The following is a 26,108-nucleotide window of genomic DNA, read 5'->3' on the forward strand; positions in this document are numbered from 1 at the left end:
CCTGACTCCCTGTTCTTCTTCAAAGGCCTTAAATGGAATGACTGCTTTCTCCTTCTCCCATTCAGGACATTCTCTCTTAAAATGACTACTCCTCCACGTTTGAAGCATGTATTTTGTCCTCCCTCCCTTCCTGTTCCAAGGTTACCTGGTCTCGACTCTCTATGTCCTTTATATGGTTTAGCATGTGAGGACTTAAACCCTTTGTAAGTTTTGGCTCCCTGTAGGCCTTGTTTAGGGTGGGATCCCTAGGTAACAGAGAGTAGTATCGGTGGGCCTTGTCTTTTGGAACCGCTGTTGGAAGGTGGGTAACATAATTTTTCCTTTTTGTTTCTGCTTTTCTTCATCTCTTCTCACATATACTTTTTGAGCTTCTCTTAAAAGCTCTTTGATAGTCCGGTCTTTCCAATTCTCTATCTTTTGTAATTTCTTAGCAATATCTGGCCGTTTATAACAAAACGTAACCTGAGTATTCCCTGCCCAAGAGGGTCTTCTAAATCTAGGCCTGCATATTGTCTCATCTGCTCTTTCAGCCTCTCTAGGAATTCCATAGGTCCTTCATCCTTTCTTTGTTGTATATTGAATGCTCAGGAAATATTTTGGGTCCTAGGTACTGATTCCCGAATTCCTTTTATTACCACTTCCCTGAGGTCTTTCATATTCTCTTGGTGAGCTGCATTGTTATTGTCCCATCGAGGGTCTTGGGCTGGAAATTTTTGGTCTGCCATAGGAACGTTTTGGCCAGGAGGATGTTCACGTTCCCAGACTACCATAGCAGCCCTATGGATCATGCCTCTTTCTTCCCCTGAAAAGAGGATGCCCAGGATGGTCATTAACTCCTCCCAACTATACAGCTGTGGCCCTAAGAATTGATCAATTTGATCTGCTACCCGACATGGGTCATCTAATAATGACTTGAGTTCCTTTTTTAAATTTTGAACTTCTGAGCTAGTTAAGGGAGCATTTACGAAGCCGATTCCTCCTCCTTCAAGGGGCACTTCCCTTAAGGGGAAAAGAGTTGGGGCTGATTCCTTAGAGGTAGGGGGAAAGGGAAGTTCTGAATATCCTTTTTACACTGTTCTGCCTCACACTAGAGCCTTCCTGGAGGAGGCGTAGACTCAGATGTGTGGTTAGGGAGGGCATGGGGCATTGGGGCAGACATTGACTCAGGGTTATACGGAGGAGGAATTGAGTGAAGGGGGTCCTGTGCACCCGCTTGGGGTGGGGGATTTGGTGGAAGCAGGTGGTCTAGTGGGTCTCATGCATTGGTGGATTGTTTTGAGGTAGAGGTCTTACTTTCCTCAAAGGAAGTGATTTCTGGCTTACTTCCTATAGCTTTTAGGAGGTAAAGAAGGATGGTTCCCTGCTGCCAACACAGGGCATAATCTCTTTCCTCCTGGGAGATGGGACTCTTGTCATTGACATACTCTATTAGAACGTGACAAATCCAATCATTTGACTGAAACTTTGGCCAGAAAGCTGAGGGTTTGAGGATGAGCTCTGTGGTCCAAATGAAACAACAACATTTTATCATTTGTTGTTTTTTCTTAATGTTTAGTCCTTTCACTATCCCTCCAATATTTTAACATGAGACCTAAGGGACTACCAGAGGGAATGTTATTTTCATCACTAGCTTTATCTCTTTTATTTCTTGTCTTACTTGGGGTGTTTCCCATCCTGGAGGTTTGGTGTGAGGCTCAATGCCTCGTGTTAGAGATTTCTTGCCTTCTCTTCTCTAGAGGTTTACTGAGGCTGTCTCTCCTATTAGAGATTTCTTGCCTCCCCTTCTCTAGAGGCTTGCTGAGGCTCAATCCCTCATATTAGAGATTTCTTGCCTCCCCTTCTCTAGAGATTTGCTGAGGCTCAATTCCTCCTCATATTGGAGATTTCTTGCCTTCCTTTCTCTAGAGGCTTAATTCCCCCACCCCTACAACTGGAGGTGTCTTGCACTCCTCTCCTTTCGCTTTGGCCTTCTCTGGCTGCTTCCGTCGTGGGAATTTAAGTCCCTCTTAGCATCAGTGTGTTGGTATAAGCCCCACGACAGGAATCTGCCATAAGCCGTATGAGGTGACCACAGAACTGCAGATCCGGACTCCACACTGGCTTTGTGCTTAATTATACATCTCATTCACACACATTCAACCTCCAAGATGTACCAACTACCAAGGAAATACTTTGTTGCCCCTGTGACTTTTCTTACCTTGGTTTGTGCACAGAGTTACCTGGTCGCCATGGTATGTGAGGATCCCTTTCACCTGCGTTGCTGAGAGTCCAGGTTTATTTGTCATGCTGGGGGAGGTCCTGATCCCTCATCCCTGAGGACACCGCAGCGAGACAGTGGGATGCATCTCCTCATGAGAGATGGTCAGGGACCTCTTCCCGGATGAGAAAGGCAATCACGGATGAGCCCCCAAGTTGTTAGAAACAAGGGCTTGGAGTGACAAGGAAAACAAGCACCCAAACGAAGCATTTCTCAGCAAAGCAAATTTACTTCTGCAGAAGGGTGCTGGTTGCACTTCTGGCCGTGCTGTAAGAGCACACCAAACAAAGGAGGGAAGGGGTTTTTATCCCTAACACGGTTAATCCCTGGTTCTGTGTCCTGTCCCCATTGGCTAGAGTCAGACTGCACAATCTACACTGACCCTATTGGCTACCATTTAAAATTGAATATGGCTAATTAGGCGGGGAGAGGCTGTCTGTTACAGTACAAGGCATGTTTGGGCATGTCAGGGTGCAGCAAAGGTGGGAAGCGTAGTTTTTAACAGGGAGAGCTATTTCAGCAGTAGGGGTTGCTGACAGAATGGGTAGCCAGGATTAAAGAGGACTCTTTCCAAATAAGGAAGAGAAGTGAGTTACAGATTGGCACTGGCAGGAGAAGTTGTTTACAGAGCAGATAGCTTAGGAGAAGAGACAAGGAAGTAGAGCTCAAGAACAAAGAATAAGGAAGTCAGAAATTAAACCTTTGAAGAGGAACTTACTGTATCTGACATGCTCATGGATTCCTTAGGTCAGTAATTTGGAAGGGCAGTGTGTGGGTGGCTTGTTTCTTATCCCAAGATGTGTGGGGTCTTAGCTGAGAAGACATATGCTTGAGATGCACTTGGCTAGAAGCTCACATCACTTGGAGGCATCTTCCCTGACATCTTTGGCAGCTATGCCACCTGATGACTTGGACTTAACTTGGCTGTTGGCTGGAATACCCATATGTGGCTTCTTCATGTGGTCTAATTTGGGCTACTTTATAGCATGAGAGCTAGGTTCCAGGAATGAGTGTCCCCACAGAGCAAGGAAGATGTGCATGGTATTTTTATGGTTCAGGCTTGGAGCTGTATAGCATCACTTAAACTGTACACTGTTGGTTGATGCTGTTACAAAAGGCCATTCAGATTCAAAGGGAGGGTGATAAAGACCCCACTACTCAATTGGAAGAGTGTCAAGTTTACATAAAAAGGAGGACACCATGGGAGATAATGTGGTTATATTTGGAAAATAGAATCTACATTATGAAGAGTTGTTGCAAAAGGAAAGGTTTTGAATAAAGCCATATTTAATTCATGCCCTTGAGCCATGATCTTTTTTCCTTTCATTTGCTCTTAACCTAAAGGCATTCATGGAATCTCTGCAGAATTGGTTTTCTGATTCCCAAATTGTAGACAATGGGGAGGAAATAAACTGCAAAACGTTCATACTTTACTTTGCATCCTGCATTCTTTCTCATGACTTATGGTAAAATGACCATTCAGCTAGCAAATTTACTTTATGGAAAGTTTGGTATGCTTTTGGCTGCTGTTCTATCATAAAATTGACTTATCTAAAAACTGTCAGTGTTAATACACATTAGATTTGTATTAGCATATGCGCTATTTTTTGTTGCTATAAGTTCCTGGAGTCTAGTTATAGTATATAGCAATGACACAAATCCATTTTTCTGTAGATACAGGGTGGTTATTTGAGATTATAATCTGGATTGAAAATTTGACAGCAGATATAGGTAAAGTCAAAGATATGTCAGAAAAATAAAAGGCACACCAAGAATATGTCTACTATGACACAGACTACTAACATTAACCTTCCAGTTCTATAAATTGTACATATATATTGCATATGTGCAACATGTAAGTGCAATTTGATATAAAAGTACGTGTCGAGCATACATGTACAACATGACTATGGAACCATTCTCATTCCAAATGTTAAGGTTCATGGGTTTTGGAAACTTTTAAGGATAGGTTGACTCCAGTCATTCAGACAGAGCCTCAAATACTGGCATTTATCCTGGTGAATTCACAGAGGGTCTTGTGCCCAACTTTACAGGTGTAGATACCTGCTGCTTTTGGCACGCTAAGAGTGGATTGGTCTTTAGGGAGATTTAGGTAATCAGGTTTATCAGAAAAAAGCAGGAAATACAGCTGTTGGGGAGATAATTTCCTTTATCTACCCCCTCCATTCTTTTTGCTGTTCTCGTATTTCCTCCCTGTGTTAGAAATACTGCCTTTCAATGCCATCACTTTAGCTTTCAATAGTCTTTTGAAGGAAATTACAAGAAGAAAATACAGCATACTGTTTTACATTTACACTTATTTACTGTAAGATTTTCATTCCCAGAGATCCAGTTTTGAATTTATATGTTTTTAAATAATCCCGGTAATTTTGTTTTACATTTCTTGTAATGCATGTCTGCTGTCAACAAATTCTTATATCTTCTGTTTATCTGAAAAGTTATTCTTCCACTCTGCTTTTGAGGGGTATTGAATTTTCAGTTGAGTTTGTTCTTTCACCACTTTAAAGATACCTTCTGGCCTATATTGCTTCTGATGAGAAGTGGCCTTGGTTTGTATTGTTCCCTTGTTTCTTTTTTCTTTCGTTGCTTTCAAGATTTTATAGTTGTTGGTTTTCAATAGTTTGGTTATGATCTGACTAGGTAGTTCTTTGTATTATTTTACATGGAATTTGATTTGTAAATCCTTTTTTCACCTCCATCAAAGGTAGGATTATTGACTCATTATTTCTGCAAGTAGTTTTACTTTTTAATGCCTCATTTTACACTCTCTTCTTTTAATTCTCCATTTGTACTTATGTTAGACCTTTTGAGGTTTCTGGCTCAAGAGACTGGATGCTCATGTCATTAATTAGTTAAGATTAAAATGCAGCAAGTTTACTTGTAATCTCAAAATACAGGTTGTTACATTTGACAGTTAAGAGGTCATTGGTGACCTTAGCCACAGATAGAGAATGAAAAGTGGAGTCCGAACAAGAAAAAAAGGGTTGAGGAGTAAATAGAAACTGGAGAAATGAAGAGGCTTACTTATGTTTCTGTGTTTGATGCTCCATAATTATGTTTATAATCCAGAGTTTTATTTTACTTTTTGGCCTTCATCATAAACGGCATCTCCCTCTTCCCTCCTTTTTAAAGTGTTCTGAAAAAATATGAACCATTTTGTGACATGATTTTTAGGAGAATAATTGATATAATAATCTGCCTGTGCTTAAAGAAAAGAATATCTTAGCTAGGGAATTAATATTTTTCTGACTTGATGTGACTTGTGGTTGAACCTCTCTGACATTGGATATTCAATTGGCATCTTTTTTATATTCATATAGCAGGAAAACTAGACAGTATTATACACAAGGACCATTTTACCTTTTTTTTTTTTTGAAGACAGGGTCTCCCTCGTCACCCAGGCTAGAGTGCAATGGTACGATCTCAGCTCACTGCAACCTCCGCCTCCCAGGTTGAAGTGATTCTCCTGCCTCAGCCTCTGGAGTAGCTGGGATTACAGGCACATGCCACCATGCCTGGCTAATTTTTGTGTTTTTAGTAGAGATGGGGTTTCACCGTGTTAGCCAGACTGGTCTTGAACACTTGACCTCAGGTGATCCGTGTGCCTTGGCCTCCCAAAGTGCTGGGATTACAGGCGTGAGCCACTGTGCCTGTCCCCATTTTGCCTTTATGTGGGTGATGTTGCAATTGTTAGGAAGCAGAAGACTTGAGGCCTCTATATATATATATTAACTTTTATGTTTGTTTTAATGGACACTAGAACATTATTGAATAATTCATTATTAACCTATTACAGGCTTTTGTGAAGTCATAAATACATTTCAGGTAATAATATACATAAGGATGATTTCATTAAGTAATATTTTTTATCTGGGCAGACTTTCATATGCAAATTATTATGTATCTTAATAACTTCAAAACTTAAAAGTTTTGACATTCAAAATTTTCTCATATGAGTGTTTTGTGTAATAAATATAGGGCACCAAAAGCAAAATACAACAAAGAAAAATAAAAAGCATTTAATTCTTGGATAGAGTTCTCCTGGGGAGCATTTTGACTTCCTTTCATTAGATAATATTATAGTTAAGAATGAAATGTAATATTGAAGGGTTTTGTTACATTTTTACCGTACATTGGTTTGTTTGTTTTTTTTTTTTTTTTTTTTTGAGATGGAGTTTCACTCTTGTTGCCTAGACTGGAGCGCAATGGTGCAATCTTGGCTCACTGCAACCTCCGCCTCTTGGGTTCAAGTGATTCTCCTGCCTCAGCCTCCCATGTAGCTGGGATTACAGGCACACACCACCAGGTCCAGCTAATTTTATAATTTTAGTAGAGACGGGGTTTCTCCATGTTGGTCAGGCTGGTCTTGAACTCCTGACCTCAGGTGATCCACCCACCTCGGCTTTCCAAAGTGCTGGGATTACAGGCATAAGCCACTGCGCCCAGCCTGCATTAGTATTTTAGAGTAAAGAATGAGGTTACATACTTAACGTTAAAGAAATCCCTTTGTAGTAACTTTACTCATGATTCCAAGATGAATGCAGTTTAGTACTTCTTGATTTTGGAGTATTTTAACCATAACGTTTCAGAATTAGGCAGGTACTTCATAAAAAAATGCCTGGTTATTGCAGGTGGTTGTAGTGTTGGATTTGTTATTGAAATATTATCTTTCTTTTTTTTTCTTCCCAGTTCAAAGCAGTATTCAGCGATTTCAAGAGAAGTTTTTTATTTTTGCTTTGACACCTCAACAAGTTAGAGAGATATGCATATCCAGGTAAGAGGAATATTTGGAATGTATTTCTCATGAATATTGGTTTATTCACCTGTAGGGCTGCCATAACAAAATTTCACAGACTGAGAACAGCGTAAGCAACAGACTTATTTCTCAAAATCCTGGAGGCTTCTGTCCAAGATCAAGGTTTTGGCAGGTTTGATTTCTCCTGAAGCCTTTCTCCTTGGCTTGCACATCTCAGATGGCCTTTTCTCTGTACTAGTGCATCCCTGATGTCTTTCTTTTCTTGTAAGGACACATTCATATTGGATTAGGGACCTACCCTGTGGCTTTATTTAACCTTAATTTCCTCCTTAAAGGCCTTGTCTCCAAATACAGTCACATTGGGGGTTAAGACTTCAACATATGTTTGGGGATACACAATTCAGTCCATAACAGTTGACCTGTTTCTTTTATGAAAGGGTAGTATACTTTGACTAAAGTCAGCCAAATATTAAGTAAATACTGTGTATTAGAAAAAATTTTTAACCTTTGAATAAAACCTCAATGTCTTTTAGATTGCTTTTTGTTCTATTTGACAATAATTTTTTAAATGAAAAATTTATTCCCGGGCTGGACATGGTGGCTCACGCCTGTAATCCTAGCACTTTGGGAGGTGGCAGTATCACTTGAGCCCAGGAGTTCAGACTAGCTTGGGCAACATGGTGAAACCCTGTCTCTACAAGAAATACAGAAATTAGCATCACCTATTCAGGAAGCTGAGGTGGGAGAATCACTTGAGCCTGGGAGGTCGAGGCTGCAGTGAGCTGTTGTGATCGTGCTACAGCACTCCAGACTGGGCAACAAAGTGAGACCCCGACTGAAAAAAAAAAAAAAATTAGGAAAAACAATATAAAAAGAATTTATAATAGCCCAAAGACAGGGTGACCATAAGCTTTATCATTCCAAACTGGGGCATTTTTGAGAGTGAAAGTAAACATTACTAATAATTATTCTGAGATAAGAACATAAACTGAGGCAGTTATAGATAAAGTGAGCTGTATAGTCATCCTGACCAAAAAATTACTAGATATATGAAAAGTATTGGTAGACCCATTTGTAAAGAGCAGATGAACTAAGAGATGTAAGAAGAAAGAAAAGGAAATCTGTAGCATTTAATTTTCCAATTAAAAATATTTTTTAAAAGGCCGGGCACGGTGGCTCATGCTTGTAATCCCAGCAGTTTGGGAAGCTGAGGTGGGTGGATTATCTGAGTTCAGGAGTTCAAGACCAGCCTGGCCAACATGACGAAACCTGTCTCTACTAAAAATACAACAAATTAGCCGGGCGTGGTGGTGGGCGCCTGTAATCCCTGCTACTCAGGAAGCTGAGGTAGGAAAATCACATTAACCTAGGAGGCAGAGGTTGCAATGAGCCGAGATCGCGCCACTGCACTCCAGCCTAGGCAACAAGAGCGAAACTCTGTCTCAAAAAAAATGTATATATGTGTGTATATATATACACATACACACACACACACACACCCCTTTAGTGTTAACAAAATATTATTTATATGACTCTTTAAAGTTGCATTCTTAAAAGATTCAGCATAATGAAACTAAGGCTTCTGGAGGTTAATGATTTTTTGGGACTGTAATGTTAAAAGCAGAACAAGAAATTGAGTAGAGTTGTTTACTTCCTTTTCAACTATTCATTAGAACACTCTTTGAGATGATAATAAGAGTTTTTCAAAAATAAGATTGTTTCAGTTAAGTAAGTTTGGGAAATTCTGTGCTTAATTACATAATTTTTTTTTTTGAGACAGAGTCTCGCCCTGTCATCCAGGCTGGAGTGAGTGTAGTAGCGTGATCTCGGCTCATTGCAGCCTCCGCCTCCTGGGTTCAAGCGATTCTCCTGTCTCAGCCTCTTGAGTAGCTGTGACTACAGGCAGGCGCCACCATACCTGGCTAATTTTTGTGTTTTTGGTAGAGGTGGGGTTTCGCCATGTTGGTCAGGGTGGTCTTGAACTCCTGGTCCCAAGTGATCCACCTGTCTTGGCCTCCCAAAGTGCTGGGATTACAGGCGTGAGCCACCATGCCCAGCATAAAAACTTTACATTTTGTAGTAATTTTTATTTAGATAAAAATTACATAAATAGGACATATATTCTTTATCCCAGTTTCCCTTAATATTAAATCTTATATCACCATAGTACAATGATCAAAACCAAGAAATCAACATTGGTACAGTACTATTAACTACAGACTTTATTCAGATTTCACCAGTTTTTTGGCCAATGAACGTCTTCTGTTCCTAGATACAATACCAAATCACGTTTAATTGTTGAGTCATCCTACTCTACTTCAATCTGTTACAGTTTCTTAGTTTTGTTTTGTTTTGTTTTGTCTTTCACAACTGGTCAGGTGTTTTGTAGATTCTTTCTCATTTGGGGATATGACTGATACTTTATCACGATTAGATGGAGGTTGTGCATTTTTGGCAAGAATACCTCAAGTTATGTGCCCTTCTCAGGATACCATATCAGGCAACAGGTACACAACACCACACTTGGCTAATTTTTATGTTTTTTGTAGGGATGAGGTTTCACTGTATTGCACAGGCTAGTCTCAGACACCTGTGCTCAAGTGAGCTTCCCTCCTCTGTCTCCCCAACTATTGGGTTTACAGGTGTGGGTTTACAGATGTGAGCCACCATTCCCAGCCCATTTATTCATTTATAACAGTGTGGACTCATGGGTGCTCTATGGGTTATATTCCAATGTTATAATAATTTATATTGCTCAAATTGTTCTATCTTTGTCTATTAGAAGTTCTTTCAAGTTGGCTCCTATGCCCTGTTGGCATACCTTTCTCCCGGAAACCCACTTTGAGCACTCTTTAATTTCTTGCACCAAAAATGCTCCAGGCTTATCTTGTATTTTCTCTGCCGCAACTGTGGAATTGATCAGTTCTCCAAGGAGCCCTGGTTTCTCTCATTAGACTTTATTTTATAACACTACTTTCCAGAAAAAGTGATTTATTTGTCTCTAGCATATTGTACATTCTGGATTCGGATGATTGCTTCTTGTGTCATTTAACTACTTCTCTCCGCATGTTTCTCAAACTTTGCTGCATATTAGCATCAGCTGGGGAGATTTAGGAAATTCACATAGTCAGGTTTTATCCCACATCAGTTAAATTAGAATCTCAAGATTGAACCCAAACATCAGGGGTTTTAAAGTTTCCCAGGTTTCCGGTATGCAGCCAACTTGAAAACCACAGCTGTGTTTCTAGCTCCTTCCCCTTTGCCTGTAGTGCTAGTAAGATCTAGACTAGAGGCTTGAATACGTTCTTGTGCAGATTTTTTCTTTCTGTTACATCTCGCGAAGATTGAACATTGGATTCAGTTCTCTTCTTGGCTTTAGCGCTGCTCCTTCCATTTGGTGCTAGTATATTTTTAACCATGCTCTCTCAGTTCCTCACACTGGCTTCTTGTACCCATTTTCAGGAATCAATCTGGGATTTTCTTCGTGCTACTCTATGATAATATTCATTAATGTGCTTTATTATTTTTATATTGGTGGCTGCGAAATTACCAACACCTCCCTCCAGACACCTTTTTCAGTGCCTCTCCTTTGACCTACAAGGACATCAAGCACAACACATCTAAAATTGAACTAGCCTTCCATCAAACCTGCTTGTCTTTTGTTCTTTTATTCATTCATTCAGCACACATTTATTAACTGTCCGCCATGGACCAGACAATATTCCAGGCACCAAAGACGCAAAGTTGAAAAACAAACTGGCCTCATGGAGATTTTTGCTTAGTGTATTTCCTTCTGCATTACTCATTTCATTAATGGCATTTGAATCTGCCTGGGAGGCCTCTTTGTGATAGGCCACTCTTCATTTACAGCATCCTCTCAGTTTGCTGCACTTCACTGATTTTTTTTTTTTTTTTTTTTTTGGGACGGAGTCTCGCGCTGTGGCCCAGGCTGGAGTGCGGTGTCGCCATCTCGGCTCACTGCAAGCTCCGCCTCCCAGGCTCACGCCATTCTCCTGCCGCGTAGCTGGGACTACAGGCACCTGCCACCACGCCTGGCTAATTTTTTATATTTTTAGTAGAGACAGGGTTTCACCGTGTTAGCCAGGATGTTCTCGATCTCCTGACCTCGTGATCCACCGGCCTCACCGCCCCCAGCCCTTCATTGATTCTTTTATGTCCTTCTGAATCTTTAAAACTCAGCAAGGCAACTCTGCCTTTGAGGGAGCTAGTGTGGCCTTTAGAGTAATACTAAGTAGAGAGTGAATTCTGAGCCAACCACTTAGGTCTGTATGCCCCTAAACAGGTGACTAAACCTCACTTTCTCAGCATGTAAAATTGGAATAATGATCACCACCTCTCTGGGTGGTTTGGAAGATTGATGCTGTAACTTGCTCTGCCTCTTCTTGTCCTGTTGAGTAGCATGGCCATCTCTTCAGTTGCAGCATTCCAAAACCTGGATACCCTCCTAGAAACTTCCCTTCCTTTATCCTGCCTTCTTACATCTAGTCATTCATCAAGTCTTACCATTTTTTTTGTTGGTTTGTTTGTTTTTGAGACGGAGTCTTGCTCTGTGGCCCAGGCTGGAGCGCAGTGGCGCGATCTCGGCTCACTGCAAGCTCCGCCTCCCAGGTTCTCGCCATTCTCCTGCCTTAGCCTCCCGAGTAGCTGGGACTACAGGCGCCCACCACCATGCCCGGCTAATTTTTTGTATCTTTAGTAGAGACGAGGTTTCACCGTGTTAGCCAGGATGATCTCGATCTCCTGACCCTGTGATCCGCCCGCCTCGGCCTCCCAAAGTGCTGGAATTACAGGCATGAGCCACCGTGCCTGGCCAAGTCTTACCATTTTTTATGTGTAAATATCACTCAGTGATATTTATGTTTAATAGTTTTCAGACCCCCATTTGAAATTACTATTATTTTTTGAGCCAGGGTCTTGCTGTGTCACCCAGGCTGAAAGTACAGTGCCACAATCAAGGCTCACTGCGGCCTTTTATGTCTGGGCTCAATTGATCCTCCCACCTTAGCTTCCTAACTAGCTGGGACTGTAGGCACGTGCCACCACATCTGGCTAATTTTTCTATTTTTTGTTTAGACGGGGTCTTGCTATGTTGCCTAGGCTGGTCCTGTACTCCACCTACTTCAGCCTTCCTAAATGTTGGGATTACAGGCGTGAGCCACTGCACCCAGCTTCAAGCCTTTGTTTTTGCCTCTTCAATTGTAATGGTTTCCTAATTATGAGATCTTTCTATTAGAAGGCTCCTACGTATGATCTTTCTAAAGCCCATTCATTTTTTTTCTCTTTGATGCTTTAAACACACTCTAATGGTACCTCATAAAGTCCACACTCCATTGCCTGGCAGTTGTTTTCAACATCTTGCTCTGCTTTTTTGTTTTGTTTTGTTTTTTAAATCATCTTATCTCCTGTTACTCTTTTCTAACAACCTGTGCTCTGACTAGGCTTTCCCATTTGTGTTTCCTAGGTTAACCGTGGTGTTCACATCTTTGCACTTTTGCCGTCTTCTTTCTCTGTACTCTGCCTGGCAAACCTCTTGAGCCGTGTTTCAAGGGCCACTTCAGGTCATACGTCCCCTGTGGTGCCTTTCCAGATTTGCTTTAATGTTTCCTTTGTTTCTCACTTTGCCATGTACTTATTTTCTGTTAAGGCATCATTGCATTTATTTCACTGCTTGCATTTGCAACCTTCTTAATGAAAGCAGCATCTTTTACTCATTTTTATCATCTCAAAACCCATTACAGTACTTAGCATATAGTAAATGCTTCTTTTATATCGGATGGACCAATATGTAAAAGTTCCTAGAACAATGATGGGCAGAAAATGAATGTCAGAAAATGCCTTGGTCATTACTCATAATGTTTGTGAAGATATTTAGCACATTGTATTTTCCAGTTTTTGTTAATTTCCCTTGCCAGAATAAAGTATAACTCCTTAGTGAGCTGTTCAAAACCCTTTATGCTTCCATCCATCTTTCTAGGCTCATCTCTTGTCATTTCTCTTTCTTCACATCATGTTTCCCATCTTTTCTGATCTGTATCTCTGGTCTTTCTTTTTTGCTGGAAATTACTGTACTAGATACCCACAGTTACTCATGTTCCTAGTGGAGCCACTAAGCAGAAGTAGGTAGAACCACTGCTGAAAAAACCCTGTTTTCTAGTTAGATTGGACTAATTATGATAACGACCTTGAACTTTCAAGACAAAAATTTTCCCTTTTTCTATAGCACTTACTTTTCATAATGTACTGTACCACTTACTATATTTTACTTTACGTGTTGTATGTCTGTTACCTGCTTAGCGTATAAATCCTTTGAAGCAAATACTGTGTTATATTTGTCTTTGAAGCTCCAGCGCCCAGAATATGAAATGTTTCTTGATTTGCATGAGTGGAGTGATATGGGTTGCTCAGAAGAGGTCAGTATTGTCAAGGATATGGGGATGTTTTGAATAGCCATTTGAGAAAGCTGCTCTTGGTAAGAACAGTGGGAGCAGTGGAAACAGTCACAGCAGCCAGCTGCTTCCATGTGTTGAGCACATCTTATATTTAGGCACTTGACATGTGTTATTAGCATGTTTAATTGTCACAGCAACTTGATGAGGTTGGTGCAGTAATTTTCCATCTTTAACAGATGTAGAAACTGAGGCACAGAATGGTTAAGTGATTTGCACGATGTTGTGCAGCTTGGGACTGTAGAACTTAAGGTGGTTGTCACTGCTGTGCTTTAATGCCTTCCAGTGGAGCTCGAGGATTGGAAACAGAAGACTGGCCCAGTTAGAGCACCATGAGGGCTCAGTGTACTCCAGTCTTCTCAAGAAACAACTACATTCTAGTGATCTTCTCTCTGACAGAGTCCAAGATTTATGACAATGGCTGAGGATAATACTTCTTAAAACTGTAATGTGTATGCATGTCACCTGAGGATCTTGTTAACATGCAGATTCTAATTCTATAGGTCTAGGATGGGGCCTCAGAGTCTGCATTTCCAACAAGCTCCTAAGGAATAACAGTGCTGCTTCCCCGTGGACTCCATGTTGCGTAGCAAGAGTTTGGAGGGTTCAGTATGAAATATATTTTACATGGGACCATTAGATTCTCATCTAGAAATTGTAAGAGGTTCTGTATCTTTAATTGGATACGTAATTATGAAGTTGCATGGTATGGAGATGCTGAGACTCTAGGCACTAATTCTTTATCCTGGGTCTTGTATTAGTATCCCCCTAGTAACTATAAAAACTAATGCTTAGGCTGTACTTGACATCAATAAGAATAGCCAGTGAATACGTCTTTATATTTAAAAAAAAGTCTTCGGCTGGGCGCGATGGCTCACGTCTGTAATCCCAGTGCTTTGGGAGGCCGAGGCAGGCGGATCACAAGGTCAGGAGATCGAGACCATCCTGGCTAACACAGTGAAACCCTGTCTCTACTAAAAATATACAAAAAAATTAGCTGGGCATGGTGGCAGGCATTTTAGTCCCAGCTACTCGGGAGGCTGAGGCAGGAGAATGGCGTGAACCTGGGAGGCGGAGCTTGCAGTGAGCTGAGATTGCACCACTGCACTCCAGCCTGGGTGACAGGGCGAGACTCTGTCTCAAAAAAAAAGAAAAAGAAAAAAGTCTTCAAGTGATTAGAATACTCTAAGCAAATAGATTTATTGATTAAAACTCTTTCTGAACTTAGTCTGCTTCCTTGCATGTTACCAAGTTTGATGTCTATTGAAATAAATTTTGCATCATCAAAGTTCCTGTGCATTGAAACTAATTTAAAATTGCCATAAAGACATGGCTAGAAGTTAAGCCAATCAGGTTGATCATCATTACAATGTTTTGATTAAGGCTTGTATTATTGGCAGTCTATTGTTCACCTTTCAGGGAATAAGAAAAATACAAATAATGCTTTTCCTTTTTTTCCTCCTGGTGAGACTGTTCTGAGAATTCTTATTGTGCTTTTTTAACCCATTTTCTTTCTCTTTCTAACAGGGATTTTTTGCCAGGTGGTAGGAGAGATTATACAGTCCAAGTTCAGTTGAGGTGAGTTTGAAATTTTCTGTTACCTTAGTTTTATACTTGCTTACTATATGCATGTAGTTCTGAGTTTTAAAACATGTGAGAATGTTTGAGCACGCTATTTAAGAATACTTTTTTTCTTTTATTAATGCAGACTTTGCCTGGCAGAGACAAGTTGCCCTCAAGAAGATAACTATCCAAATAGTCTATGTATAAAAGTAAATGGGAAGCTATTTCCTTTGCCTGTAAGTTGCTTTTTATTCACCAGATTTGCATATAAGTTCAATATAAACACTGACAAGGCCTAGAAACAGTGACAACTGAATACAAGTGAACAGTTTTAGCATCTAGATTAAATACTATTTTCCACTAGAGTAACCCATTGCCTTCTTGGATAAATAATAAATGGCTTATTCAGGTCTGAAGGAGATGGAAAAGATGAGCCTGGAATATCTTTTTTTTTTTTTTTTAAAGAGACAGGGTTCTGCTATGTTCCCCAGGCTTGACTTGAACTTATAGGCTCCAGCAGTCCTCCCATCTCAGCCTCCTAAGTAGTGGGGACTACCCTTGTGCACCATTGCTCCTGACTAGAGCCTGGAGCATCTTACTTAAGAAATCAAGGATGCTGTGAAATACTCTTGGGATTATATCAAACAGCATAGTTGAAGAGAAGGACTTGGGCACTTTCATGTATAGGACAGCATGTGTGGGATGTCTAGATTAGATGGGCCTGCCTGTGGATGGCTTTTGGAAAAACAGAGGCTGCTGAGAGTGGCTAACTACAGAGATCAAGAATTCCCAGCTTGGGCCTTGATGATGCATTCGCTTGTGGTGGGTGGGTGCAATGATTGTTGGGTGACAACACATTTAAGCAGTGAGAGAGTACATGGGCTTCAGCACCTAGGATGTATACGATGTAAATGCATACAGCCTGTCTCTGGCCTAATAGATGGCTTTTAACTGTTCAAATCCTGATAGTCAAGTCTTAGAATAATAAAATAAAAAACGTAGAACTGGACTATGTATTGGTTTCCATTTTGGATACATTACTAAATTGGTACCATTCCTTAGGAAGGCCAGCAAAACCATAATCAAAAAAATAGTACAACATGGCATGTTTGTCAAGCATTACAAAATTGGAGGTGTGTTTACTGTAAGTGAATCCCTAAGAGAGCAGTGACTCATGACTAGCCCCAGTTGTCATTTCACCAGAGCTGACACTCTGCAACTATTGAGGAAATGGGGAAGCTGTGTAATATCCCTACTAAACACGAGACTGGGCTCTAGACTAAATATATGAGCAATACTCATGAGTAGCCAAGCAAGTCAGACAATATGATCTAGGACTCTGGGCTCTACAGAGCCAAGTGCTAAGAATTGAGCCCCAGAGTGAAGAAAGTCCATGACTGAAACTGACCCTGGTCTTGTAGACAGAGGCATCTGACTTCTCTTGGTTGTCAGGAGGCTCATTTGTCACATACACAGCCTGTGGACTTAGAGACCTGAGAAATACTGGTTTTGTGAATTTTGAAGGGTTTGAGCAACACTGCATCACTGACTGACTCTTTTTGAAAGATGCGTATGAAACAAATCCATTGAGACAGTCCCGGGAGTGAAGGGGAATTGCAGAGGCTGAGTAGGTATGGTCAGGGAGGATTGCTTACGTGGCCCATACATGTTCCCCCAGGTGGGACATTTATTTTGTCAGGTTTCCGGCTACTAGCAACCAGATTCTCAGAAGCTATCTTTTTTTCCCGCTCACCTCCCACCCCCACCCAAGGTAAGAGTCTTGCTGTGTCACCCATGCTGGAGTGCAGTGGTGTAATCTCGGCTCACTGCAACCTCTGCCTCCCGGGTTCAGGCAGTTCTCCAGCCTTAGCCTTCTGAGTAGCTGGGATTACAGGTGCCCACCACCACACCTGGCTGATTTTTGTAATTTTAGTAGAGACAGGGTTTCACCATGTTGGCTGGCTGGTCTCGAACTCCTGACCTCGTGATCTGCCTGCCTCGGCCTCCCAAAGTGCTGGGATTAGAGGCATGAGCCACCGTGCCTGGCCATTATCTTTTATTTGGCTAGTTTGCACAAAGATGTGAACCAAGGGAAGAAGCAGCCCTACTTAGAGCTGAAAGAAAATGTGGCACATATACACCATGGAATACTATGCAGCCATAAAAAAGGATGAGTTCATGTCCTTTGTAGGGACATGGATGCAACTGGAAACCATCATTCTCAGCAAACTATCGCAAGAACAGAAAACCAAACACCGCATGTTCTCACTCATAGGTGAGAATTGAACAATGAGAACACTTGGACACAGGAAGGGGAACATCACACACCAGGGCCTGTTGTGGGGTAGCGGGAGAGGGGAGGGATAGCATTAGGAGATATACCTAATGTAAATGGATGACGAGTTAATGGGTGCAGCACACCAACATAGCACATGTATACATATGTAACAAACCTGCACGTTGTGCACATGTACCCTAGAACATAAAGTGTAATTTAAAAAAATTATGTGAAAAAAATGAAATGAAAAAAAAAAAGATACTGCATGTGTGGCAAAGAAAGCCTGGCAAAACAGGTTAAAACACATCCCTGTGCACCTGTCCCATGGCCTTTTCATATCCATTTTTCTTTGCCTTGCACGTGCTAAGATTTCATTTTTTCTTTTCTTTAATTAAAAAAAAAAAAAAAAGAAGGCTCTCAGGTCTGTTGCCCAGTCTGGAGTGCATTAGTGTAGTCTCGGCTCACTCTGTACTCTCAGCCTCCTAGAGGCTCAAGCGATTCTCCCATCTCACTCTCCTTAGTAGCTGGGACTACAAGCATGTGCCACCATGCCTGGCAAATTTTTGTATTTTTTGTAGAGACAGGGCTTCGCCATGTTTCCCAGGCTGGTCTTGAACTCCTGGGCTCAAGCGATCCACCTGTGTTGGCCTCCCAAGGTGTTGGGATTACAGGTGTGAGCCACTGCGCTTGGCTGCTAAGATTTCTTTGACCTTTGACTCTCATTGCTATTTGCCCCTCCCATTATCTATGATGAAAAATAAGACAACGGAGGGCTTCTTGGTATCTTTGGACTCACCTTGAAGACTTACCCTGTATCATCATGTGACTGTGCCAGTGATGGGAGCTGCATCTGAAACTCTGGCATTGCTATGGAAAATATGGTGGCTACAGATGTGTAAACATAGAAGTTACCAGAATTTCCAAATGGACCAGTCATTGTCACATTTTGGGATGATACCTTTCTGTAGGTCTACAGCACCACTGAGGATGGCTTAGAGTTTGTTACTTCCAGTTCTTTAGAGTGAGAAGAAATTAGGCAGTTGAGTACTTCTTCTGGGGCATTGTTGCTTAATTACTGCTGATTTCTGCCCCAAAGCACCCACTAACCCTTGATTACTTGTATTAGCCTATTTATGAACATATTGACTACTACACAAAACACCCTTTGTCTAATGAGTCTGTCATGCCTGGAGCCAGGGGCCTGCAGCAGCTCCATGGGCAGTTGTGAAAGAAGAGAAGAAATGGAGCCTTGAGAGAACAGTAAAGATATATCTCAAAAACAGAAGGCAATGGGGAGGACTTGCCTGACCCTTATAGGGCCATCCCAAAGAAAATCAAATGCCTGCCTTTCCCAAAGAGTCTTTTTACCCTAGCTCCGTAAAGTCCTGTAGAACAACTGACAGAAATTCGCATCTGATGGAAAACATCTTAAACCACCACTTGATCCACAGTTGCTATTGATTGGGATAATGAAATATGGAGTCTTTTTTAATGTAAAACAAGATTCTGCAGTTTTTAAGAATTACATGAGTATGCTGCAGCTTCAGAAGAAGAAAGCTGCTGTGGCCCTATAGGAGTTATATTGAGCTCTTGCACCATGGAGAGCCTCAGGGACTTTGTTCCAGTTTTAAGAAGCATCAACAAGCCACAAAAGAAGTTTGATAGGTGGTCCTTGCCCATGATCCTGGTGTATTGAACCACGAATCCTGGAGGAAAAAGCTTGAGACAGTCATGAATTGCCCATTAGAGCCCTGAATATGGTTGCATTTGTCTATGTCCTGGAGGAAGTCCTTATGTGTATGATCTTATGGTAACATCCAGTCTTTGTGGACCCGTGGCAGTTGACCACTGTACTGCATGTACAAAGTAAACATAGGAATGGGAAATGGTATTACTTTGAAAATGGCAGCGTGTCCCTAGACTGTTAAGGATCAAATAGTGATACAAGCAGCATGTGTGCTTTTTAACCTACATCAAGATGCTGAGTTTTACAAAACACCTTCATGCATTCATTTTCCAGGTTCCCTTGGTACAAGGAAGACAGCAGCTCATAGTAGGGCTTGTGGGATGGTGACATGCAGTGTGGACAGACAAGAACCTGCTGCAGAGACCATCTCCTATCTTTGACTCCAAGGGCTGCCATTCTACAGACTGACAGCCAGATGAGAACATTCCATATTTTTAATGGGCAGAAGAAAGAAAAAGGCCCTCTTTGCTTAGGAGTTATTTTAAGAAGCTGAATTATTTTTCTTCTAAACAATTTGTGAAAAATGTCTATAAAACTTGTGTAGCTCTAAAGTTGAAGGAAGGAAGAAGGGTTGACAAGAATATTTCTTTGAAAGACCTAAAGAGTGTAGAGAGGATATGTGCTGTAATTCAGCTGGCAACAATCTCCAAGTAGTTCCTTTTGGTGCAGCCAGAAGACTTATCAGTACTGGCCCCCTTCTTATAAATTCTATTTCTGAGCTCATGGATTTATGTTTCCTGATGCTGTGTGTTAGTCACCCTGATGGCCTGCCTCACAGTGAATCAGGACTGACGTAAACTCAACATTTCTTCTTTTAAAACACATACTTGTGTGCACTCACCCCAATTTGAAGAGGCACCTCCTTACCTGAGAAGTGATAATTTTGACATCTGAAAGAATAATGATTATAGTAGACTCAACTATCAAATATGTAAGTGTGTTTATAATAATTATACTAAAATAAGCCACTGGAGGTTGCACTAACACACTGCTCTGAAGATTAAGGAAGAGAATCATTTATTTCAAGGTGACCGGCTGTTGATTTGGTCAAGCTCTTTATGGAAACATTTTGGCTAATACAATCAAAAGGGTAATAGAATTAGAAAATCATTATTCCACAATTCATAATCATATAATGGGTCTAGGTAGCTATCATCAATGGATGCCAAAACTTGACAGGGAACTTTATAGTGGAGGGATCAGGCTGACATCCCCTGAACTCCTAATCAGTCTTGACACCACTGAAAACAGGGCAAACAACCTTCTGTGCATTATGATGTGGGTACCATATGAAGTATGCAACATTTTCTCTGAAGTTTTTTGTTTCTAAAATTTTGACCCCAAGTTTAATCAAGCTTTTACAACTAATTAGTGGTTTTAAAAATATATCGGAGATAGAGCAACAAATCTCATACTTCGAGGAAGCAAAATACCTAATCTAAAATGCGAAGTCGTTCTTCAGGTCAAAAGTCCTGGTTTCTCCAGTAGAACAACAGCATTGGGGAAAAAGTGTGTGTTTGGAGACGGCAGGGGTTGTGTTTATAGAATAAAGGACACTTCAGAGACATAACTAAGTGTGGTGTGGGGCTCTAGTTTTTAATTCTGATTCAAGCCGTAAAAGGACTATACTAAACTACATATGGAGAAAATAGAAAATATATCTGAGATTTGCTTTAAAATAATCTGGAGTGGGGGTTGGGTAGAGTAGGTAAAGATTGTTCATGGGTAAGTAAATTACTGAACTGATAGATATATACGTGTTATACTTTTTTCTCTATTTTTGTATATGTTTAAAATTTTCAATAATAAAAGGATGAAAGGAAAATAAATTTTGAGGCATCTGGGAAATCTGAATCGAAAGACAAGGTATTAGGTGATTTTTTAAAACTGGTTATTTTTGTGGGGTTGTAATACTGTAGGTTTTTAAAGTCTTATTAGAGATCCATGTTGAATATCTGGGTTAAATGGCATGTCTAGAATTTGAGTTTAAATACTCAAGGGCAAAAAGAAATGTGTATTTTTGTGGTGTGTGTGTTTTAGGGCAGATTGGCTTTGGGGCCAAAAACATTTGAAACAACATTGGCAACGTGGATAATTATTGAACCTGGTTGTTGGGTCCCTGCTGTTTGTACCTTTCTTGTGTATGTTTGAAAATTTCCATAAAGTTAAAAAGTAAATCTGTGTTAGAAGTATTCAAGTAGTAGTGATAATTAGAAAATTTGGAGGAAAATGTTAAAGTAGAATAATTGTGGACTACTTTTGTCACAGTTGCAAGTAGGGTAGGGTGTCATCAGAGCATGAAACATAAAAAATTATTTGAGTGTGTCACAGGACCACCACGAAGTCTTCCGCTGGTGCTGTCCAGCAGCCTTTGCTTAGAAAGCTTGCAGATTTGCCCCACTGGTTACCTGTCACATGAACTTGACTTTATTTTTGCTTTAAATATGGAAAATTGTTAGAAATATGTGTGAAGGCTAAACTTTATATTTTATAAAATTCCAACTATTAATATATTCTCAATAACCAGGAAATTGATGGTTGGGTAGGGGTGGTGCTGATGGTTAGAGGTAGAATACAGGTTATCAGATAACTCAGAATTACCAGTAAAGTCACACTACTCAAATGGGATATAGAATAGATTGAAAACGCTTTACACTGAGTGAGACTAACATGATTCTGAGTTTGCTGACACTTCATTCTTACATGAGTGTCACTCTCCCTGCTTCTGTTGCCCTTTTCTACTATGTCAGACTGTGTTATGTCTTAAATTCTAATTTCCAGAGTGCACATTTTAGTTCATGAGTTATTTTTATCCTCCTGACAGACCCTGTATCATTTTTACTTGGTTAACCTACTAGTGGACATACCAGCAGACGGAATTATCTTCCAGGCCCAAAACAGGCAAAACAAAAGTTTCGTTCGGAATTACCTAGATACTGGTGTTGATATTCCTTGTACTTGTTGCTCATTGAATCAACTTCTTGAGTCTTTTTAAGAGGACTTTTCTTAGGAGTTTTTTTTTTTCTTTTTCTGAGCAACTTTTTTTTTTTTTTTTTCACTTGAGCAACTTAAGATGGGCATAACCTTCATACACACACACACTCACACACACACACACTCACACACTGTCTCTCTCTCTTTCATTTCTGTATTCTAGTGCAAGTTAAGTTCTTCTCTTTGTCTTTTACTCCCCTGCTCAAACGTTTTTAATTACTTTCAAAATTTTTTGCAAGTTATAGATTACACATTATCATGTGGATTACCATTTAATAATTACTGTCCTGCCCCTTATGAGACAGTTCCCAAGTTGTGGTAGACAGGGTGTGGTCCTCTTTGCCATGTGATACTACCAGTACTAGTTTTCATTGGTCCTAAGGTGCATATTTTAGCATTACTGAAATCCAGAAGTGTCTTAAAATTGCTGGTGACCAGGTGTCAGCTGTGATGTATTATCATTGTCTGCACTTGTACAACTTTGGTGTTAATGCCATGGCGTGACTAGTTAGCTGTACTCCTGGCTTTTCAGTTAACAAATAATTTAAGGACATTTTGAGAAAGAAGCATGAATGCTGGCTGTTGTCTGAAAACTTTTCACTGATGGATTCTCATAAGATCCAGACTGTATCCCCATTAACACATCCAGTTAATGGTGTCAGTGACTTGCAGAGAAATCTGAGACATTAGTGGAATGAAATACAGTTTTAAAAGATACTTTTTTCTCTAAAATTCCTGCTTGTGCATAGGGGAGTGTTATGTGGAAAAATGTATGGATTAATGATGGAGTGAAAAGTGATTCAGAAGATTCTTATGTCCAAAAGGGAATATGTTAATTCATTTTGCTTCCATTTCGTTGCCATATATACATAGTATTTTCTCTTTCTCAATAGTACATAATTAAATTACATCAATGACATCCTAGCGTCAGTGAAATACAGTATCTACTTTTCAATATGTAGATTTTTTGCAGCTAAGACATTTTAATTTTCTAAAAAATACATTATTTTGGCTCTGAAAAATCAGAGTGAAGTCTTGTGGTAATTGGGAATTGGATACACTGCGAATCAGAAATGAGTATACTTGCTATTTAAAACAAATGGTTGATGACTAGATAAAAGTAGATTAAAGCATAAATAGCAGTATTATCTGATAGCCATGAAGCTCATTTAATGACAGTTGAAATGCTGATTATCCTTATTTGTTAACTTGACCTGGGTTAAAAGATTACCATTTCTGTTCCACCCAGAGAAAATGCAGTGGAAAATATTTTTATCACTCACCAAATTTTAAAAATGAAATTCGTTAGTTTGTTCTTTCTTTCCCCTCAATTCCCAGTTTGCTTTCTTTCTTTCCCACCCCGAATATATGCATGTATTTGAAATGGGGATTGCTAAGGATGAATCATTATAAAAAGTTGTGACTTTATCTGTAAAGCTTGGTGTCCTATAAAAAAGGAAAACGATTCATAGCCAATGTGGCAAGATGTCAGCATCTTTAATTTTAATGATGGGACATGGATTTTTTTCCTACCTTTCTGGACTTGTGAAATATTTTGTAACTTTTTTTCAAAGGTTGTTTTCCTGTTTTGGGTTGATAATGATAATAAGGGCTATATGATTTTTAGGCTAAAATAAAAATAGTGTAACTGAAATTGGGCAGGATCCTGTATCTATCTTGGAGAAAATGTTTAATCTTCCTGCAGATAATTTGAAATAATTTTTCTTTCTTATGGTTATAGGGCTACGCACCACCGCCTAAAAATGGGATTGAACAGAAGCGCCCTGGACGCCCCTTGAATATTACATCTTTAGTTAGGTTATCTTCAGCTGTGCCAAACCAAATATCCATTTCTTGGGCATCAGAAATTGGGAAGGTAAAAGCTCTCCATTTTGGGTAGCAGGACGGTGACCCCACTGGGGGTTGACTTACTGTGTTTTTTCTTAAGCTGTTGGCTTCAGCTCTTTTTGTTTGTGGATTGTAATCGCTAAAAAGCAGTAATTTTCAGTTCAGAGGCGGCAGTATGGAGATTCTTAAAGTTAAAAACTTTAGCTCTGAGTTTCCTTGAATATCGTCTCTTTATTTTCCTGGAAAGAAAATATGCATATTTATATTTCTTAAGGTAATGGTTTAACCGCAATTGTATGTAATGTTGTGTTGAGTATTTTAATAAACTAGAAGCTTTGGATGATAAATATTTATGAAGAGGAACAAGGAAAGTTTTATCAGTTTGGGGGAGAAATGGTTAAATGTACACATGTTGTGATTAGAAATAATCTGTTCTAACCTTTATATAAACAACTGATATTTCAGATAATCTGTGAGCATTTGTATAAAAAGATTTATTTAGAATAATAATATTTTCTCTACACCTTCAAGTTGATGAACTTGACTTTCGGCTGATTTTTGGTCTTATAATGAATTATGTCAATTATGAGATACCAGTTAATACAACAAGGAATTTACATTTTAGAATTACTTGTTTATATAACTGAAATAATGAATGGAAAGGAGATTTCAGTTAATTTCTGACCATCAGCTTCAGTGTTAATATTACATGAAGCATCAATTTCAGTGTTCCTATTACATGTTCTTAAACAGAATAATACTCCTGTTTTATGGATGGAGAAATTGAGGCGTTATTTATAGCAGGAATTTTTTGTTTTGCCACCAAGGTAATTGCAGAGCTGGGAGTAACTTTACAGACATTGGAATAAATGATTGTAGACATTGAAAACTTTTGCCATGTAATGGGGATAATACTCTTTCCTTATAATTAAAATTATTAATTGACCTAAAATTTACACCATAAATTGGGTATTTAGATATTTAAAAGAACATTAAAAAATATTTAAAATACTTGGTTTGGCAACTATTGAAAGTATTACGTTTATTGTAGAATCAATTGAATGAATATATTTAATAAAATGGGAAGATAGGGGATTTTTTAGCATTTATGTGAAATTATATTTTATCTCTTCATAGCTCTATAAATAGCTAATGAAGGTTCCTTTGTGCCAGATCTAACAGGTATGGGATTGGACACTTGTTTTCTGGCCTTGACTTTTTAATTTTTATCATATCTTCATGTGTCTTACATATTATAGTAGCTGCTGCTTGTCAGTAAAATACCCATTTGGGGTACAGGAGTTAATTTATCAAAGCTTTTCTCAGAAGAAAGCTGCTACCTGGTTCATTTGAGTGATTTACTCAAAGGCCATGTAGCAGGTGGTCTCTTCTGCCAGAATTAGAACTTTGAAACTTTGGGTTTGCAGTGTTAATTCAGACCACTGGCATTTGAAATTTGTTTCTGCAGTGGAACTCCTCTTTTAAGTGAAAATATGAGAGCCCCATTACATAAAGTCAATAAAAGCAGAATGATTTTGGTTAGCAAGATTCTGGTTAGTCATAGGAGGGTACATTTTCAGGGTGTCCCCTAAGGTACCAGTTTTGCTAAGTAAGAACCATAGTTTGGAAACCATTGACCCAACCTATGTTCCTATAGCAGCGAATGTTTTAAAGTGATAAATGATCAAGAAATAGTTTTAAATGATTGAGCTTTTATTTTCGCTGAAATAGCTTGGTGAATTTTGTCCCCTTTGCAGTCATTGACCATTCCATAGAAGTTATTTTGAATGTTATTTTTAGAAGCCAGAGTTTCTTAAATAAGTATTTCATGTAAACAAAGAGAATATTATCTCTCATCTTTAATGCAGGGTTTTTTTTTTGTTTGTTTGTAGAATTACTCCATGTCTGTATATCTTGTACGGCAGCTTACATCAGCCATGTTATTACAGAGATTAAAAATGAAAGGTATTAGAAACCCTGATCATTCCAGAGCACTAAGTAAGTAATGTTTATAAGACCAAGCATTTAAAAAAAAAAAAAAAAGATTGAGCATATGAGATGCTTTAATGCTTTAAATATTGCTCACATCAATAGATTATATATTTGTTAGCTTGTGTATATACTAATTTATATACATTACTGGTGAGTAAAATTGTAGATATTACCACATAGTAGTT

At 39.4% G+C, this 26,108-nt stretch overlaps 1 protein-coding gene across 1 annotated transcript in view; it reads left to right on the forward strand.

The window, feature by feature from the left end:
• Positions 1-26,108, forward strand: part of PIAS2 (protein inhibitor of activated STAT, 2) — a 108,411-nt gene that overhangs the window by 48,341 nt on the left and 33,962 nt on the right. The window contains exons 3-7 of the mRNA XM_011978074.1: positions 6,968-7,052; positions 15,029-15,079; positions 15,210-15,300; positions 23,825-23,959; positions 25,824-25,929. Coding sequence (XP_011833464.1) covers positions 6,968-7,052; positions 15,029-15,079; positions 15,210-15,300; positions 23,825-23,959; positions 25,824-25,929 — 468 coding nt within the window. The remainder of the gene's footprint in view (positions 1-6,967; positions 7,053-15,028; positions 15,080-15,209; positions 15,301-23,824; positions 23,960-25,823; positions 25,930-26,108) is intronic.

The sequence above is a fragment of the Mandrillus leucophaeus genome, unplaced genomic scaffold (genome assembly GCF_000951045.1).
Source record: "Mandrillus leucophaeus isolate KB7577 unplaced genomic scaffold, Mleu.le_1.0 Scaffold189, whole genome shotgun sequence".
Taxonomy (NCBI): Eukaryota; Metazoa; Chordata; class Mammalia; order Primates; family Cercopithecidae; genus Mandrillus; species Mandrillus leucophaeus.